The sequence below is a fragment of the Schistocerca cancellata genome, chromosome 3 (genome assembly GCF_023864275.1).
Source record: "Schistocerca cancellata isolate TAMUIC-IGC-003103 chromosome 3, iqSchCanc2.1, whole genome shotgun sequence".
NCBI lineage: Eukaryota > Metazoa > Arthropoda > Insecta > Orthoptera > Acrididae > Schistocerca > Schistocerca cancellata.
Window position 1 is genome coordinate 547,845,735 of NC_064628.1, and position 21,833 is coordinate 547,867,567.

Below are 21,833 nucleotides of genomic sequence, written 5' to 3' on the forward strand. Positions count from 1 at the left end.
TTGTTCACTTGAGGCGCTGTTGACTAGGCGTCAGCGTCAGTTCGAGCTGAGGGAACAGCCAATTCTCTAACATCTCCAGATACTGTAGTCCAGTTACAGTAGCACCTTCGAAGAAAAAGGGACCAAAAACTTTATTGGCTGAAATGGCACAGAAAATGTTCACCTTAGGCATAACTACCTGAACGTCAACTACCCAAGGCGATGGATCGGCTGCCAGGCAGCCCGTGACAGAGCACGTCATCACTGGCCTCCAAGAAGCCCTGATCTTACCCCCTGCGATTTTTTCTTATGGGGGTATGTTAAGGATATGGTGTTTCGGCCACCTCTCCCAGCCACCATGGATGATTTGAAACGAGAAATAACAGCAGCTATCCAAACTGTTACGCCTGATATGCTACAGAGAGTGTGGAACGAGTTGGAGTATCGGGTTGATATTGCTCGAGTGTCTGGAGGCGGCCATATTGAACATCTCTGAACTTGTTTTTGTTTGAAGAAAAACCTTTTTAAATACTCTTTGTAATGATGTATAACAGAAGGTTATATTATGTTTCTTTCATTAAATACACATTTTTAAAGTTGTGGTATTCTTTTTGAATCACCCTGTACAATAATAAAACTGTTGCATGGTGTTAAGTGGAGCCCAGTTATCACATTTTTAGTGATGTTTAAGTGTAGTTAAGATGGTTTACGTCAGGGTGCCCAACCTTTCAGCTTACATATGCGACCCTAGAAGAAGGCAAGGGGAAGAAGAAAATTTTTGGGCCACATATAATAATAACTGCTTGGGGAGGGGGGGGGGGGGGGATGAGAGAATAGCATCATGTGGTGGGAGTTTTAGCTTGAAAATATTCAATTTATCATAACTGCAATTTTATGGATTCTCCTCCCTCCCCCTGCCCCCCTCCTCCTCCCCCGATCATGTAATAGATCCTCACTTATTGGGCCACATTGATACTTGATTTGGGCCATATTGAGACTGGCTTTGGGCCATGGGTTGAACACTCCTGGTTTAGGTATTAGGGTTTTCTTGTATGATATCAGCAAAATGAAAATGTTGCCAATTTTGATAGTTGTGAGGAGATGAAGATGACTATGTGAAGCAGTACGATTGGATCACTGGAGCGGAGTACATGACATCTGTGCTCGAAAAAGTTCAGTTCGGGTCTTTGGTTTTGATTTATAAAGTACAGGGTGTGTCAGAAAAATGGGCCAATTTGGATATTGTGAAATAGGCCAAGGATTTTATTATAAAACATTTTCATCCATAACAACAAAATCCATACGTATTGCTATTTCATGCACTTTTCAGTTTTGAAAATTATGTTTTCTAGATGGCCACCTTTGTTACATTGATACCCAGAGAATCTGTGCTGAAAATCATTTGTGGCATGTTCTAACATCTGTATAAGAATGTTTCTGATTTCTGCCTGAACGATGTCTTTCAGTTCCATACTTGTGTGTAGAGGTCTGGCATCCACACTTTGAGCAATCTCCAAAGGAAGTTAGTCAGGTGATCTGCCACAGAATATCACCATTCCTTGAAATGATGTGGTTACCAAACACTCCATGCACTGTTGGCATTGAAATTTGAGCACAATGAGACATAGCACCATCTTGCTGAAACTGGTACTCATTTGCAGGGAACTGTTCAGGTTCTGGTGTGAGGAATGTGTGAACCCTGGAAGCATGCCACTGACTTGTGACTATGGTTGCTCGACCATGTACATCCTCAAAAAAGACAGGGTCAATCATGTCCACTGAAGAGACAGTGGACCACACTGTGACTTTTTGTCTGTTATAATAATACTGATATAACAGAAAAATAAAACTTATTAATCACTTCTGCTGGTGGCAAAGCTTTTGAAACGGTAAAATGGTGCAAAGAATTTTTTTTAGTTTGTCATTAAATTGCATTACGCCATCCAACGTCAGGTATCCATCAGGCCGACGAGAATGTTGACTGACAGCATTGTTTAGAGGCCAGTGACCCATCTCAAAATTACACAGTTTGCGTAATTACCTTGCCCAGTTACTGATAGAAAAGATCAGTAAAACAGAGAAGCTGAAATAAAAGTTTGATAAAGTAAATGCCAGTTGAACAGTAGTAGAGTTTGGCTGTGGCTACCAAACAATTTGTTGGCAATTCTCCTTCGCTGCAGCCCAAAAAAGTTCTAAAATGTAACATAATAAATTGAGATGTGGCATTAGTGGAAGAGGAAAGTAGTTTCTCAATTCAAACATGACTATTGTAATTAAATTAGTGTATTTATTTAACCAAAAGTTACAGATAGGAGAGCGGCACTTACATTGTTTGAAACAACCATCAAAAACAAACGAGAGAGAGCTTTGCTTTTATATAATCCAAAAACAAACTATGGTGACTGCCTTCAACTTGCTTTACAGAGCGTAAATTTTCAATATATAAACATTTCTCTGGAACATTCTTTATCGGAAATGCAAAAAAATACATTCCCTACATTAAACCGTGACCTTTTCTCCTTACTTTACAGATTTATTTACACAGAGAAAATTTATTCTTAATGTATTTTAGCCTTAATTAAACAATTGGGGCATATTCTATTAATTATTCAAAAAGCAAAATTTCACTGTGTAAGGGGTGTTGATGGAGTTTGTAAGGATTATTGTCACACCAGTAAAGGCAGTGTGGTCCTCCTTTTGTCTGGAATACTGCAGCAACTCAAAGTGACATGGACTCAAAAAATCTTTGGAAGTCCCCTGCAGAAATATTGAGCCAGGCTGCTTTTGTAGCCATCCATAATTGCGAAAGTGTTGCCGATACAGAAGTTTGTGCACAAACTGATTTGTTCTAAATGTTCGATGGGATTCATGTCGGGTGACCTGGTAGGCAAATCATTTGCTCGAATTGTCCAGAATGTTCTTCAAACAAATCGCAAACAATTACGGCCCAGTGACATAGTACTTTTCCATCCATATCAATTCCATCGTTGTTTGGGAACATAAAGTCCATGAATGATCTCCAAGTAGCTGAACATAACTATTTCCAGTCAATGATCGGCTCAGTTGGTTCAGAGGATGCAGTAATTTCCATGTATCTACATCTACATCCATGCTCCGCAAGCTACCTGATGGTGCGTGGCAGAGGGTACCTTGAGTACCTCTACCAGTTCTCCCTTCCGGTATGCCTCTGTGTGGGCTCTAATCTCTCTGATTTTATCCTCATGGTCTCTTCGCGAGATATACGTAGAAGGGAGCAATATACTGCTTGACTCCTTTGAGAAGGTTTGTTCTCAAAACTTCAACAAAAGCCCATACCGATTTATTGAGCATATCTTTTGCAGAGTCTTCCACTGGAGTTTATCTGTCATCTCCGTAATGCTTTCGCGATTACTAAATTATCCTGTAATGAAGCATGCTGCTCTCTGTTAGATCTTTTCTATCTCTTCTATCAACCCTATCTGGTACGGATCCCACACCGGTGAGCAGTGTTCAAGCAATGGGCGAACAAGTGTACTGTAACCTACTTCCTTTGTTTTCGGTCTGCATTTCCTTAGGATTCTTCCAATGAATCTCAGTCTGGCATCCGCTTTACCGATGATTAATTTTATATGGTCATTCCATTTTAAATCACTCCTAATGCCTACTCCCAGATAATTTATGGAATTAACAGCTTCCAGTTGCTGACCTGCTATATTGTAGCTAAATGATAAAGGATCATTCTTTCTTGTATTCGCAGCACATTACACTTGTCTACATTCAGATTCAATTGCCATTCCCTGCACCATGCGTCAATTCGTTGTAGATCTTCCTGCATTTCAGTACAATTTTCTATTGTTACAACCTCTCAATATACTACAGTATCATCTGTAAAAAGCCTTAGTGAACTTCCAATGTTATCCACAAGGCCATTTATATATATTGTGAATAGCAACGGTCCTACGACACTCCCCTGTGGTGCACCTGAAATCACTCTTACTTTGGAAGACTTCTCTCCATTGAGAACGATATGCTGCAAATCACACAATTGGTCTGATAGTCCATATGCTCTTACTTTGTTCATTAAACGACTGTGGGGAACTGTATCAAACGCCTTGTGGAAGTCAAGAAACATGGCATCTACCTGGAAACCTGTGTCTATGGCCCCCTGAGTCTCGTGGACGAATAGCACGAGCTGGGTTTCATATGATCATCTTTTTCTAAACCCATGCTGATTTCTACAGAGTAGATTTCTAGTCTCCAGAAAAGTCATTATACTTGAACATAATAAGTGTTCCAAAATTCTACAACTGATCGACGTTGGAGATATAGGTCTATAGTTCTGCACATCTGTTCGATGTCCCTTCTTGAAAACAGGGATGACCTGTGCCCTTTTCCAATCCTTTGGAATGCTACGCTCTTCTAGAGACCTACGGTACACTGCCGCAAGAACAGGGGCAAGTTCCTTCGCGTACTCTGTGTAAAATCGAACTGGTATCCCATCAGGTCCAGCGGTCAGCAATCTTTCCTCTTTTGAGCGACTTCAATTGTTTTTCTATCCCTCTGTCATCTGTTTTGATATCTACCATTTTGTTATCTGTGCGACAATCTAGAGAAGGAACTACAGTGCAATCTTCCTCTGTGAAACAGCTTTAGAAATAAAACATTTAGTATTTCGGCCTTTAGTCTGTCATCCTCTGTTTCAGTACCATAGAGTGTCTGGACATTTTGTTTTGATCCACCTACCGCTTTGACATAAGACCAAAATTTCTTAGGATTTTTTGCCCAGTCAGTACATAGAATTTTATTTTCAAATTCGTTGAATGCCTCTCGCATAACCCACCTCACACTACATTTCGCTTCGTGTAATTTTTGTTTGTCTGCAAGGCTTTGGCTATGTTTATGTTTGCTGTGAAGTTCTCTTTGCTTCCGAAGCAGTTTTCTTACTCAGTTGTTGTACCATGATGGCTCTTGTCCATCTCTTACAATCTTGCTTGGCACATACTCATCTAATGCATATTGTAAGATGGTTTTGAACTTTGTCCACTGGTCTTCAACACTGTCTGTACTTGAGTTAAAACTTTTGTGTTGAGCCGTCAAGTACTCTGAAATCTGCTTTTTGTCACTTTCGCTAAACAGAAAAATCTTCCTACCTTTTCTAACAGTTCTATTTACGGCTGAAATCACCGATGCTGTAACTGCTTTATGATCACTGATTTCCTGTTCTACATTAACTGTTTCAAATAGTTCGGGTCTGTTTGTCACTAGAAGCTCTAATATGTTATCGCCATGAGTCAGTTCTCTTTTTAACTGCTCAAGGTAGTTTTCATATAATGGTATTCTTTGCACGCTCTTTCTTGACAATGTGAATCTTGGAATGTTGAATTTCCTAATGATTATGAAATGGAATGTTCCACATGTCTAGCTCCAGTTATCATTCCGTGTACAAAGTCTGTTATTACCACTGTGTGGCCATAATCACCCAAGTACAAAAGCTCCACCAGTGCCCTGCTCTTTTATACCTTGTATATGCAGTACTACCGCCATCTGTATATGTGCCTATCACTATAATTTGACTTTTGCCACCTCAGTGTATCTCGTACAGTTGCAACTTTAAGCGATTCGATAATCTTATGTGCACACCATGACTGGAATTCCCACTACTGCTGCAATTTGTCCCACTGAACACTTTGTACTGTTGATTACAAGATTTTGCACCTCTTCTATTCATTCCTGTGAGTACAAACTTCAAGGCGGTTTCAGCCTAAATGCACTTTCTTTTGTTCCAAGGTTTTTCATCCATAACCTCATTGTATATGCTGATGGTAGAGGATCATTCTGTCTAAGGTTGGTATGGTGATGGTATTCCCGACCAGCAGCAGCAACAGGGTTAGTTTTCACAAAAGATCTTCACAGCAACAACACATTCAGGCCCCCTCCTGTACTTCATATCAGCAAATGGCATACCTACCTGAAATATGTGAATAAAATTCAGTGTTGTCAATAAAACCATTCCACATCTAGAGACTAATTGAAAGAGCCCGCTTTTCTGCCTCACCCAGTGTATATGTTACACGAGAATGACACAAATCAGTAACAGAAACAAGTAAATGAACACAGCCACCTTAGCTGTATGGTCAATGAATAAGAGTGCTGTGCAGTGGGCCTAGGTTCAATCCCAGCCGGGTCAGATATTTTATCCACTTGGGGCTGGGCGTTGTGTTGGCCTCATCATCATTTTATCATCATCGACATGCAAGTTGGCCAGTGAGGTGTCAGCTGAAAAGATTTGCAACACCAGAGAGAGAGATTAAAAAAGGATTTAAATGTTGAAATGATCTCTTGCTAAGTGAAGACAGGACCAAAAGAATGACAGAGATTTGACTCAATAATCCAACTTTGGTGTATTTTGTGTCTCTGATTAAAGCATCCCCCTTTTTTCAGTTCCTTACTGCATGTGTGGTATATTAATGCTATGTTTTAAAATTTGAATTGATTGCTTGACTGACTCTGTATCTAGTTAAGTAAGGCATTTGAGAACAGTGTGTCAAAGAACTTATTCAATCGTGAACATCTAGCTTTTAAAACAGTTGAGCTTATAATGTAATCAACCACTATCATAAACAAGCAAGAACAGCTGCATGGAGAAGAGAGGTGTGAGGTAACAACCCTTGCCTCCCTGTCCAGGGCCATGTATCTGTGATAGAGGAACAACACATGGATAGCAATTGCTGAACTATTCTGGAGTCATGGGAATCACAGTAGAACCATGTGATGGATAATGATTAATCTCTTCATTCATTTCAAAATAAGAAAACAACAAGTAACACACAACAAAAAGCAAAACACAGTACACAAAACATTTTGTAGCGACTACCTACAATTGCTTGCTGAAGTTGGCAGCCTCATAAACAAGATGCTACAGGAAAAATAAAAGTCTTTTTTATGTATTTTGCTAATTATTTATATCTTAAGAAATTGTGTAAATGGACAGCATGTCATCATATCTATCTTCTTTTTTTCTGGAAAAGTGTACTGTAATGGAAAAACTGACTTGTCAATATTTTAGCAAGGTGTAGCAAATATAATCTATGGTACATGCAGTTAACTAATTGTAACTTTGAATGAATTTATAAGCCTGCCTGTCACTGTAGTAGAAAAGCTATCAAGGTTTATTTTACCTCTGTGTACTACTTAAGAAGTGCTAAGGTACTGTCTTGGCATAGGTAGCACTAAGTATTTACAGTTGGGACAACTTAACTGGCATAGTGGTAATACATTATATACACAAACATTCTTCAAGAATCTATCAGTGAAAACTGTATCAAAATCCCTACAGTAGTTCTGAGATTAGCCTTCATTTACATATAGACAGAAAAATGCAGAAGAGAGCTTTAATTTATAATTTATACAGAAGGAGAAATGTGTAGATGTACAGATTGTGGAAATGATAATTTCGTGTGGCTCAATGGACTGGTGGAAGTCTTTCAATTGGAGACCGCTGTGGTTCTTCCACTAAATTTCGACTATGCGATAAGTCACACAAATCTGAAGGCTGTAAATTCAACTAAATATTTGGGAATTACAGTTACTAAGGCCGGCCGGAGTGGCCGAGGGGTTAAAGGCGCTACAGTCTGGAACCGCATGACCGCTACGGTCGCAGGTTCGAATCCTGCCTCGGGCATGGATGTGTGTGATGTCCTTAGGTTAGTTAGGTTTAAGTAGTTCTAAGTTCTAGGGGACTTATGACCACAGCAGTTGAGTCCCATAGTGCTCAGAGCCATTTGAACCATTTTTTTTGAACAGTTACTAATAACCTAAATTGGAACAATCACATAGATATGTTGTGGGTAGAGCAAACCAAAGACTGCAGTTCATTGGTGGAACACTTAGAAGGTGCAACTTGCGTACTAAAGAGACTGCTTACACCATGCTTGTCCGCCCTATTCTGGAATATTGCTGTGCGGTGTGGGATCTGTATCAGATGGGACTGACATATGACATCGAAAAAGTTCAACGAAGGGCAGCTTGTTTTGTATTATCGTGAAATAGGGGAGATAGCGCCACAGACATGATATGTGAACTGGAGTGGCAGTCATTAAAAAAGGCGTTTTTTGTTGTGACAGGATCTTCTCATGAATTTCAATCGCCAGTTTTCTCCTTCAATCGCAAAAACATTCTGTTGGCACCCACCTACATAGGAAGAAATTATAATCACGATAAAATAAGAGAAATCAGGGTTCGCACAGAAAAACTTGAGTGCTCATTTTTCTTGCGCACCATTTGAGAGTGGAATGGTAGAGAGAAAACTCGAAGGTGGTTAATTGAACCCTCTGCCAGGAACTTTATTGTGAATAGCAGAGTAATCACATAGATGTAGATGTAGATGTAGATGTAGATGTACTGGGGAGTCCATAACAAACCACAATTATCCAACCATGGATAGGGGACCTACAGTTTAATGTGAAATGCAAACTGCCTGTTGTTTCTGATAGTTTGTCACATCATTGAGAGGTGAATGGTAGGTTAGAAAGCAGACTGAAATAATGGTGGCCTGACTGCGTCCTGCATCTTATTAATTTCCAGACACATGCTTACTGCTAGACCAGCAGCCCTGACATAGATGTTATTCAAGTTTCAATGTTCTCTGGAGTTTTGGCAGCTGGTTATTGCTCTTCCTGCCAGATCCCCCTACTCTGAAACTGACCAATTAGCATCCATCATTGCCATGAGATGTGACTCCAGATGCCAGTTGAATATGGAACAGATAACAATACATAAATTACACATTTATCATACTTAGCAGTTAATAATTATACACACAAATCTTCCTTGTGAATCAGTCCATCTATTAGTGAAAAATGTATCAAAATTCCTAAAGTATTTTCTAAGATTAACCTGAATATACAAACAGAAACTGCGATGGTGGACTGTAATTTATAATATGTGTAGACAGATGTGGGTGGATGTGAGACAGAGCAGTAGCAAGTTTGTTAACAAGTAAAGCTTTAAATTGTTTACCAGCACTACTTGATTAAGAGAAAAGTTTTAGGTTGTTCGCTAATAGTTATGATATGCATAATTAACATGCTGTCTGCCACAAGGCTGCTCCCACCCACCGCAGAAACCTCGCACAATGTACCCACTGGTGTCAGAGCAGATCCTCACACATGACACCGTGGCCTGGTAATGAAACGTCCATCACTATGCATGTGGCAGTCAACATGTAAAGTTGTACTTCCTCTACCTAGATATGTGAGGTATCATTCCACACCACATGATATTTTACCAGGGTGGTGACTTCTGGAAAACCTGGAATTCTCAGGGACTTATATTTTACCTGGAAAAATCAGGGAAATCTCAAAGAATTTCATAAGATGTTGAAGAATTCTGCATTTTTACCCAGCACTGAAACTGGATGTTATTGCATTTTATAAAGTACAAGTTTTAAAAATACTCATTATCTCAAAGCATGTTAAATATATGAATATTATTTAATATAAATTGTCAATGTTCAAAAACTGTGGTTAAACTTTTGTTAATGGAGGGTGGTATATAACTCAGCTGAGATATAAGTCATTATTGTGGTACACTCCTCCTCCCCCCCCCCCCCCCCCCCCCTCTCTGCTCACACCTGGAATTATCGCAAGACTTCACTGATGGTGGGTGGTACTTAAGAAAAAAAAGTACAGTAGAGCTGTGTATGGATAAGCACAGTAGGCACCTGGTATTTTAGATTATTATTCACATGATTTATGGTGAGACTGCTAAGGCTTCAATGACAGACTATTTTATGAGTATACTTTATAGGACTATCATGCCAGTATGGATTAAACTGGAAGGTCTATATGCATTTAAATGAACTTCAAAGAATATACTGGAAAGAAAGCTGAGTAGCCTTTGAACTTCTTTCTGTTAAATGTTTTTCTTTTCCCCCAGAAAAAGTGCGAATGATTGATTGATTCATGAGATAATGACTGGGTTTTACACAAATTATTTCTTATTTCTGCAGTTGCGATCTGGAAGGCATGTCTCCATTGATAGTTTCAGGAACCTTCTTTGTTCTTGGCAGACAAACAAGGCCATTGGGGGATCTTATATAAAATAATAACAGAAAAGATGCATTCACAGATGATTTTGGTAGGTTACTACCTAATGAAGTATTCGCAGCTTTCTTGATTAATCAGTTTCAGGTAACCATTTCCTTCTGTAAGTTCACTGTCATATCTCACATTTCTTAGTGTCCATGTCTCTGTGACCATAGTATATGGTGGGACATGATCAAGATGTACACCATTAATCATTGATATTATTGGGTTCTTTCGCTTTCTTATGGACATTATCACACATTTATCCACATTAAAAGAGTGCTGCCATTAATTATACCAAGTGAAAATTTTGTCCAAGTCTTGCTACACTTTCTTACAAACATACGACGTTGACACTTTTTTACCGATAACAGCGTCATCAGTGAACATCTTACAATGATGCCAAGCCTATCTGATAACAACGCATATGTTACACATTCATCATTACTTAGCTGTTATTAATTGTACACACAAACCTACCTTGTCATAAATGGTTAATGGATGTTGAGAATGTTTTAAGTCTATATTTCCCATTTGCACAACTGATTTAGTTTCATTTCTTTTGAACATTTGTCATCCAGTATAATGTACTGGGTTCTATTAGTCAAATATTCCTCAGTCAAGTTACATTTCTGCACAAATATGCTGCATTATCATATATTGGTTTGTAATCAACATTGTGGTACACTGTCAAATGCTTTCTGAAATCTAGGAAGATGTAATCTGTATGTGAACTTCAAAATTTCTCAGCGAATTGAATGTTGAAACAAATTTTGGTCAGTTGTCATTCAATTCATTCCATGATACTTCAACTGGGCATCTGCCAGTCACCCTAATGTGAGCCATCAAAGAAATCCTTAGTTTCACAATATGAAGCATGCTGGAAGTATTCTGCATCAAAATCAGTTTGACAGACGGACCACACTACCCTCACTGGTGTAACTGGGACTCAGCTGTCCTCTGTGTTGCTCTGGCCATTGGCACACACTGTTATCTTCAATTTGAATCCATACATCGACCAGCTGGTAGCTGCTGTCACAATTCATCAGATTTTCTTTCATAATGGAATTCCAAAAAGATGTTGTTGTGGTCGGAATCATTGTTTTATCAAACTCCATTGAATGTCAAATGCAAATAAAGTGTTCGACAGTAGTGGATTTGTTGGATTGCAAAAGTTGAGTGCAGCATTGATTTTGAGTGCAGCATTCCTTCATGGTGCATGTGATCTGACCTATGTAAGCCATACCACATTGGCAACGTATTTTGTAAGCTCTGGCGTTCCACAGTAACAAATTGTCCTTCACTAATCCCAGGCAGTCTGCAGTTTTAGATGGTGTTTGGTGGATTTCATCTGAAATATATGGAGAATTCTTTCTATCTTAAATTAAATGCTGCCAACAAAAGGAAGACATGCTGAAGGCTTTGCCTGCGTGTTCTCTTTATCCACTTCCTGGTTCTTCGTTTTTAACTGATAGCGCCCTGTTAATCTGCTGGGTAAAATATCCATTTTCCCTGAATACTGTCTTTAGGTGGGCGAACTCTTTAAGCAAACTATGTAGGTCTGAGACTTTGTGAGCTCTCTACCAAAGTGTTTCAAGCACACTCGTAATTTGCGATGGGTGATGACAACTTGATGCTTTGTAAATACAAATCAGTATACCTGGACTTCCCAAGAAACACAGGCAACCATCTTTATATATTTCCATAGTGAACTGGATGTTGTTATGAATGGAGATGAAGTGATGTAGAAATTCCATTAATGTATATTGTCTATGAGATGTATGTTGCCTATGAGATGAAAGTATCATCCACATACCTCCAAAATACGTTTTTATGGAGGATTTTGAGGAGAGCATGCTTGAATCAGCTGTCCTTAAACCAAATGTATTTCGGAGATTTGTGGATGGTTCTTTCATAGTATGGCCTCATAGAGAAGATAAATTAACTCCTTAATACTTGAATAAAATTCTAGATGAAAGATAAAAATAAAAAATTGTCGCACTTTAGAGGTACCCGAAACACTCAGATAATGCTGCACTTGTCAGAAGTGTTGCTAGCTTCATTCAGAGGCAGCACCTGCTGGCACGGGTGCTCAAAACCATTTAACCTTCCAATTATTAGTACAACAATGTTATGATGCGAATTCACATCACTTGGCATTAAGGGTTAACGGAATTTCTACATCCTTTCATAACAATATCTGGTTCACTATAGAAGTAGAGAAACATGATTGCCTGCCTTTCTTGGAAAGCCTGTTCACACTGATATGTGTTTACAAGTGTCATTACCCATTGAAAACCATGAGCATGCTTAAAACACTTGCACACAGAGCTCACACAGTCTCAGACTCAATAGTTTGCCTAAAGAGTTCATCCACCTAAAGACAGTATTCAGGCAAAATGTATATTCTACCCAGCAAATTAACAGGGCACTCTCAGTTAAAACCAAGAAGCAGAAAGAGGAGAACACGAAGGCAAAATCTTTAGCTTTTCTTCCTTTATTTGGCATCATTTTATTTAAGATAGCAAGAATAATTCATAGATATCAGGTGGAAGTGGTTTTTGTGCCAACCATTGAAGACTGCAGGCCTTGTGGGATAATTTGTTACTGTGGAATGTTGGAATTTACGGAATACTTTGCCAACGCGGTATAGCTTACATAGGTCAGACCATACCTATTGTGAAAGAACCCTGCACTGAAATCAACATGCACTTGCCTTTTACAACCAAGGAAGTCCACTATTGCCAAACATTGTATTCCCACTGAACATTAAATGGGTTATGTATGATAAAACAATGATTCTGTATAGAGAAACAACTTTTTGGGAAACCATTATTAAAGTATCCATGGAAATATGTTTTGTAAACTGTTGTCACCAGTTTTGTAAAGGCCTTACCGCTACTGCTGGGGAGGCCGAGTTGCCACTGTTGTTACAGTAGTTTGTGAAATGGCTTCTGGTGCAGCACACCACTAAGACAATTTCTCCCTGCCACTATTACACAGCTATACCGCAGGCTCAGGTAACAGGGCAGGAGAACAAAGGTTCTACAACACTCTGACAAATTAGTAACAAAGTCACACAAATGAGTTAAAAGTGTTTGCTTATCTTTGTGACTTGAATAATGAGGTCTGCAACACTTCATGTAATATAAAACAAAGAGGTGCTCAATGACTAAGTGCAAAATATCATAGGTAAACTTCACAGTATACTGCAAATGTGACTTACAACCACTGTCTGTTCACTTCCAAGAGTTCACTAAATGACGTTCCCTCTCTAAATCAGCCCTGTATGGTGATCTATAACCAAGTGGGTGAGAACTGCCCTTTTGTCTTCCAAGTAGGCTTCTTTCTGTCATCATCCAGTCATTGGTGGATTGTACTCAGCTGGCAATTGGCTGAGGTGAAGTCGATATCTTCATCCTCAGTGCCGCCCATGGCGCTGGCAGAACTCGCGCAACTGATGAGTCTTTAGGGCACTGGCACCAGCTTGCATCGTTGTGCCTGTGGTGCTTTTGCCCTGGCTGCGTGTTGTTTGGATATGACACAGCAATATGCCTGATGGAAAATCTAATGAAACATTATAATGACTATCAGCTTGACAATCCTCTCCATGATTTGCTCAAATTGAAGATGGCAGAGTGCACTAACAGCTGGGACAAGTGGCGACACAGAGGACAGCCGAGATCCACAGCTACATGAGGGAGGTCGCTGCCACCGGGTAGTGTGGTACATCTGTCAAAATTATTTTGACACATGCATGAAATACTGACAGCACACTATATACTGTGGAATGGGGGACGTCTTCATCACTCTTTGATGGCTCACCTGAGGACGACTGGCATATGCCCAGTTAAAATATAGTGGAATGTATTGGACAACCACTGGCTGCAAGCCCAAACTGGTTTCAACCATCAGTTTGGCGGGAAAATTTTAAAATTCGCATCAGACGACTTTAAGGGAGGAGTGGCCTCTCATGTCTGAAGTTTCGATAAGCTAAGTGGCTAAGAGCAAATTTTTTTAAGTTGTTTAACCTTTTTGCGAATTGTGAGGACCATGGCATAATACCAAAATTTGCCAGAGGGATACAGTTTATTATGGCTGCCACTGCATGGAAGATTAAGGAGAAACCTGGTAATGGTACTGTTGAGGAAAGGATTTGCTATACAAAATGAAGGCTGGACATAATTTCAGAAGAACTGTACCAGTTACATTTAATGGTTGCAACACATCTTTGTTCTGTATCATGATGTTGGTTTGACGGAGTATCTTTTATTTATTTATTTATCCATCTGTAGACAATCAGGATTGCATGGACGTTGTCAACATAAGTATATACAATAGGTACACAAATTTATAATTATCACAATTAGAATTCATGAATATTGTAACATAAAGATACATTGTTAAACCGCTTAATAACACAGTTGATAATTTTTACATATATCTATATACAGGATGATTCTAAAGTCACTATACATTTTGTACTTAAACAAATTTTATTAACCAATATGTAATGGCACTGCAACTTATGTTACAATAGGGCATAATTTCAGTACATTTCAATGTGACCATCTTGCATGTCTAGGCACACCCTCCAGCACTCCACTGTAGACTGAAAAACCTGCCCAAGCATGTCTGGTGTAATCTCAGCAGCTGCAGCTCGAATCCGCTGTGTTAAGTGTTCAGTGCTGTGGATCTTCACCTGGTATATCTTAGACTTGATAAACCCCCATGCAGAAAAGTCATCAAGTCAGTAGAGCGGGGTGCCTACATCCGTGGAGAGGCACAACCAATCCATCTGCTGGGAAATGCTTGCTTCAGATAATCCTGAAAAACGAGGGCAAAATGGGGTGGTGCACCATCCTGTTGAAATACAACAGTATTCATAATCCCATCAGGTATCAACTGTGGCTCCAAAAACTGTTCCAACGTATCTAGGTATGTGGTTCCAGTAACGGTTTGTTCTGCGAAGAAGAAGGGCCCGTACACTGTTGACCTCGTTATCCCTAACCACACATTCACTTTTGCTGTGTCCCGTTACCGCTCCTATAGCACACTTGGTTGTTCATCTGCCCAGATCCTGCAGCTGTGTCTGTTCACATGTCCAGTATGAAATGTAGCTTCATCTCTGAACAAGACATTTCGCATCAAATTATCATTTTCCACAGGTTGTAGCAGGTCATGACACATAGCTTGTCTGGCTGCAGAGTCCTCCGCTTCTAGCTTATGTATGACCTGGATATGGTACGAACATTTGTGCAGCTTGTAATGAAGAACTCTCCATACAGTGGTTTGAGGGATACCAAGCTCCCTACTAAGTCTCCTGGTAGGAAAGGCTACGTGTGATCGCATCCTGCACACTTTGCACGGTGTCTGGCATTATGGCCAGCCTCCCTGGACGTTCTTCATGTGCAACACTATCAGTACGCTGGAATTCATTGACTAGGGTCTTGATAGCAAGCCTGGTGGGGCCTGTTTTCCGGAATCGACGGGCAAAGTCTGTCCGCATCTGTTATTCCATGAAGACAAGCAGAAACAACAGCGATTCATTCTTCTTTGGTTAGCATTCTGTTGTAGTACCTGCAAGAAACAAATATTCCGTTACTATATCACTGAAATGTACAGTGACTTACTATATCACTGAAATGTATAGTGACTTACTATATCACTGAAATGTATAGTGACTTTAGAATCACCTTGTATTTACATCATTCCAAATAATCCTTGACAGTATAAAAACACTTTTTCAATAGATATTTTTTAGCGATTTCCTGAAGTTATCTATTTCGCTTATGTCTCTGATCCCTTGTGGAAGATTGTTGTACAATTTAATTCCGTCATATAACATGCTATTTTGAGTTTTTGATTTGTTTTTCCTATAGAGGTGTAAGTGTTGTCTGTATCTGGTTTCATGTGTATGTATGGAACTGTTTATCGGGAAATGGTCAATGTGTTTTTTTTTACTTATATTACTGTCTGCAAAATGTATTCACATGGAACTGTCAATACACCCAAAGATTTGAATAACTCCATGCAATGGGATCTATTGCTACTTTCCATTATGATTCTTACAGCCCTTTTTTGCAACTTAAATATTGTTTGTCTGTTCTGCTCTGTTGTTCCCCAGAAGAATATGCCATAACTAGTTATAGAGTGGACGTACGCAAAATATGCAGTTCTAGTACACAAGCTACTATACACTGAATTTATTATCCTAAGTGCATAGCATGCTGAAGCTGTTCGCTTTCCAAGTACCGCAGTGTGCTCGGTCCAATTTAGTTGAGAGTTGACATGTATGCCTAAAAATTTTGTTGATGGTACACATTCTACGTGCTTGTCATTAACTTTTAGCTTGGTACCCGTTTGGTTTTCTGTTTAAGTGGAAACTAATACTGTTGGTTTTTTTTAACATTTATGGTTAATTTATTAGTCTCTATCCACTGGCATACATGCTGAAGTGTTTCCTTAACTTTTTCATTGAGTACACTTGGTGACTCAGCTTTGACTAAGATGTTACTATCATCAGCAAACCGTACTGATTCACCATGTTTGACACTTTTTGGAAAATCATTGATGTATATTAAAAAGAGGATTAGGCCCAGCACACTTCCTTGGGGGGACTCCTATATTGATGTATTCTGGGCTTGAAAGGTATGATTGGAGTTAGTTTGAGTGATCTCCACCTGTTGGACCCTGTTTTGCAGGTATGAATGAAACCACATGTTTGTTGCTCCTCTTACTCCTAGTGCCTTTAGTCTGTTCAGCAAAATTGTGTGGACTACTGTGTCAAACGCTTTGGTCAAATCAAGGAAGATCCCTGTTACATGGTCCCCTTTGTCTAGTGCTTCGAGGATAACATTTGAGAAATGAGCTACAGCTGAATTTGTGTTTTTGCCAGCCCGGAAACCAAATTGCTCTTAACTCAGAAGATTGAACTTAGTTAAGTACCCCACGAGCCTGTTTTTTTCATTATGGTCTCTATGACTTTTGAAAAGGATGACAGTAACGAGATTGGCCTGTAATTTTCTATGATTTCTGGGTCACCTTTCTTATATATAGGTAGAATTTTTGTATGCTTTAGTATGTCTGGGAAGCAATCTGTGGAGAAGAATTCATTGATGATGTTTGCACTAAGGGTCTTTGATGTTGTCTACGCAGTCCTTCAGTAAGCACACAGGTACTTCATCTATGCCTTCTGAATTTTTACATTTTAGGTTACTCACAACATTGCATACTACTCCTGCTGTGGTTGGTCGTAGCATCATTGTCTGTGGTATTTTGTTCAGCATTTGTAAATGCTTTGTTTTGTTGAGATTCTGTTGTAGTTTGGTTGCTATGTTACTGAAATCCTGATTGGCAAAGTTTGCTAGTTTTTTGGGGTAATTTATTTTAGTATCATTGTGTTGAAACTGCATGTTAGTGGCTTTGATGTTTTCCTATTATTTTCCTGTTTGGTGTTTTTCCATGCTGCTTTGATTTTATTATTAACTTTTTCTATAAATTTGTCTTTTTGGTACCTTTTAGCCACTAACAATACTTTTCTATAGATCTTTATGTATGTATGATAATAGTTATGAAATGCTGAATTGTTACGGTAGTTTTTCACTGAGCTAAGGTGCTTCAGGGTTTCAGAGGATTTCCTTATCCCATGGGTTACCCAGCTGTTATTGTTCATGATTTAGTGATTCTTAGAACTTTAGGAAATACTTCTAGAAATCTGAATTTAAACATTGACAGAAACTTTGAAAACTTCCCATTTATAGTTGTTTCTCTGTACACTTCCTCCCATGTTTCACTGTTAATTAGTGAGGTAAATAGAGCTCTTTTTGACTTAGAGAAAACCATACTGTACTTGTGTATTTTAGTGTTACTATCTTTGACCAAGTTCAGCTGGGTCCATAAGGATGCAAGTTTTCAGAAGATGTCAAAATTTGATTGTCTGTTGCCTTAGCAGTCATCACCACAAAAAGTAACTGCATGACATTTCATTACCCATTCCATGGAGAAAAATTTGGATGATTTGAAACTGTCTGTATAAGTTTTGTGAGTGGTATTGAAGATGTCTTCCTTTGAGTGCCTCAGAAGAAATGAAAAGGGAAACTTGCTGTGCTCATTAGATGGCTTCTTCTCAATGCAGTAACTTAATTGCCACAAAAAGGGTCGCTCTATGAAATCTACGAGAGAACCTTAACATAGTAGTACCAAAAGCTGAGAGAGGTAATGCAACCATTTTGCTACCTCGTAATGTGCACGATGATAAGATGCATGCTCTGCTGAGTAATTCTACCTATAGGACAATTGATTATTACCGTTCAGGGTGTGAGCAACTTTTGAATTCCTCTTCCTCACCTCAAGAGGTTAAGTTTTGTACCACCAAAACAGTATGGCCTTCCAAAAATGCATAAAGAATGTCTTCTTTAAGTCCATTAGTGAGCAACATTAGAGCTCCTACATATGCTTCTTTACTGAGACAACTGATGGGCATATGCTCACATCACATAGATAACTCAGCTGACTTTGTCAATAGACTAGGAATTCTCTGTCTAAACAGTTTGGATTGTTTAGTCAGCACTCATGTGGTATCACCTCTCATTCTTCGGCACTAGTTGATAATAAGTTTCAGGTGGACTTCACAGCTTTGTTTTAGCATGTTCTTTCCTCAACCTATTTTATAATCAACCAGACTATTTTGAACGGACTTACAGCACTGCCATGGGTAGGCCTTTTTCTCCCTTGGTGGCCAACCTTTTTATGAAGGTTTTTGAGGTAACCACACTTTGAGGTAACCACCTTAAAGCAATTGTATTTTGGAGTTATGTGGATGATACTTCCATAGTGTGACACCATAGAGAAGATAAATTAATGGAGTTTCTACACCTTCTCATCTCCATTCATAACAACGTCTGGTTCACAATGGAAACAGAATGATTGTTGCCTGCTTTTCACGGAAAGCCCACCCACATACGTATTTACAAGCATCAAGTTATCAGCTGTCACAGACTACACTTGAAGAGTTAGGGGACATGTGTATCGACAGCTCAACAACCAATATGTAAATCTATTTTGATACAGGTGGTGTCTGTGGTCTTATTGCATGGCTTGAGATCTATGGTTTCAGTGCAGGCAACAATTAAAATTGTTCACTATCTATTGGCTGTGTTATACATTACAGTGTCAGGGGACCCCTCAGAAGGAAGTGAGTACAAGTGCGCCAGTGTTTTCTAATGAAGTAGACAAATGGAAGTTGTTATTTGTGGCTGTTGTACTCAATTAAATACATGCAGTGTGATGTCTTAATGAAATACAAGTTGCAAGGGTGGTCTGTATGATCCAAAAAGGATGGACTATCGGTTGGGCTGCTGTAGATGACAATGCCTCTCTATGTGTCATCCATTGGATGTAAACATGCTTCAGGGAGACAGGTTGGACAAGATCACCGATACATTACAACCCCAAATGAGGACCAATATCTGGCCATCTCTGTGTTGTGGCACCATATGAATACTGCCAAGGGCACTGAAAGACGTTATCAGAAGGGCCACTGGAGCCGCTGTCTCCGATAACACTGTAATAAACAGTTTATGGGAAAGGACCTTATAACCCAGACATCCTGTTCAAGGACTCCACTTGACATGATAACATCTTGCAGCTCACGTTCAGTTCTGCTATTCCGATGTCAACTGGAAACTTAGTCACTGGCAAAACGAGCCAAGATTGTTTGATGTTCAGACTTCAGTGTTGACCTCCATACAGATCTTAACATTATCTATGGTCGCCTTACTATCAGGCAGTCCATAAAGCAGATCCTGTTGGATTGCATAGTGGCTGCAACATAAAGTGGTGGCTCTGAAATCCTTCTAATGCCAGGACCCATGTGGCAGGCATCAGCAGAGATGTCTTGCCAAGGTCGTACATTGAAGAAATGGAATGGCTGATGGTGAATTCTGACATAAACCCCATTGTGCATATGTGTGACGTGCTTGACAGTCGTGTTTGTAGTCATCCTGTTCCACCACAGACTCTCCAAAATTATCATGGGCTCTCATTGAAGAATGGAAATGGATATCACAGGAACATAGACTTATACAAGAGTGTGCCGCATAGATGTCAGATAGTGATAAAGGCTCATGGAGGGCATACACATAATTGAAACTGTCAAAGTCCAGTGAAAAGTGCCCTGAATAATGGGATTAATGATTGCTTCCACGTTGTTTTCAATACCTGTTGGATATTTCAGTTCTTTTTATATAGACAATCAAGAATGTAATTATGTTTTGTTGTGTACTTAATTTTGTGAAAGATGAAGGTATAATTTGGTAATATACTCAGTCTACGATTATTGCTCAATGGATAATGGCAGATGCACAAAGTCATGTTCCCTTATTTCTTTTTAGCAGTGTATGAACATGCTTAAAACTACACACAGAGCTCACAGTCTCAGATCTACATAGTTTGCCCACCCGAAAACAGTTTTAAGGGAACATGGATATTCTACCTAAAAGATTAACCGGACATATCAGTTAAAAACCGAGAATGAGAAAGAACATTCAGGTAAAGACTTTAGGTTGTCTTCCTGTTGTTGGCAGCATTTCGCTTAAGATAGAAAGAATCCTCTGTAAATTTCAGGTGAAAGTGGTTTTCCATCCACTATCTAAGACTGCACACTACCTGGAACAAGTGAAGGAAATTTGTTACTGTGGTAGGCCAGAATTTACAAAATACCTTGCCAATGTGGTATGGCTCATGTAGCCCAGACAACACACACCGTTAAACAATGCTGCAGTGAGCATCAACAATGCACTTGCCTTTTGCATCCAAGCAAGTCCGCTATTACTGAGAATTGTATTTCCACTAGACAATGGAATATGATAAAACAATGATTCTGACTGCAGCAACTCCTCTTTTTTTTTATTTTAGGGTTCCATTAGTAAAGAATCTGTGGAAATACACTGAGTGGAAAATCTGATGAACAGTGACAGTGGCTGCCAGCTGGACAATGCATGGAATGTTATCATCCCCACAATTTGCTCAGCTTGAGGACAACGTAGTACACCAATGTGGAATTATTTAGCTCATGATGTACATTTGTAATCATCTGGTTTGCATACAGGAAACATGTCAAAAATTTATAATACAGTTTTAATGGTTTTTACATTAATAAATAATAGCACTACAATAAATAACAACATGGTAATGATATTTCTTGGAATATATAACACATTGCCTTCTGCTCAAATTTCCAATTCGTTCTGCATAAATTCATCCACTGAGTAATAACATCTTTCTTTTAAGGGGACCTAATTTCATCTACATTAACTTGTACCCTTTTAATTTATTACAAATTTCCATTCCCGTGTCTCCTTTCACATCTGTGATGTTTGCCATGACTGTGTCAATGCACGATCGCACTTTGCTTGTAAAGCTGTATTACAAAATTGATGACTGTGCACACATTGCTCTGCAGAAGTTCTGGGCACTGAAGGGTTTGAAAAAGACATTGGTCTGATAACTGCCGTGGGTCCGGAGCAAATAATTCGGAAATTCAGAAAGACAGGTCTTTTGGTGTGCAACCTGGTAGAGGGAGGAAACGAATTGATTTGACATCACTGGAAGCAGTGGCCACAGCAATGCAGGAGGAGATGAGTGGTGGTGTGCAAATGTGTAGTGCAAGGATAATTGCCCGAACATTGGACATACCCATGAGCACAGTGCATAGAATCCTATGAAACATCCTTCTATGCTATCTATTCAAAATAACCCATGTGCACGAGTTGCTTCCCATTGACCTGC

The 21,833-nt window shown here is 39.2% G+C and overlaps 1 protein-coding gene across 1 annotated transcript in view; it reads left to right on the plus strand.

Moving 5' to 3' along the window:
- Positions 1-21,157, plus strand: part of LOC126175387 (mucin-5AC) — a 182,522-nt gene extending 161,365 nt beyond the window's left edge. The window contains exon 15 of the mRNA XM_049922165.1: positions 20,961-21,157. Coding sequence (XP_049778122.1) covers positions 20,961-20,971 — 11 coding nt within the window. The 3' untranslated portion in view covers positions 20,972-21,157. The remainder of the gene's footprint in view (positions 1-20,960) is intronic.
- The last annotated feature ends 676 nt before the right edge of the window (positions 21,158-21,833 follow it).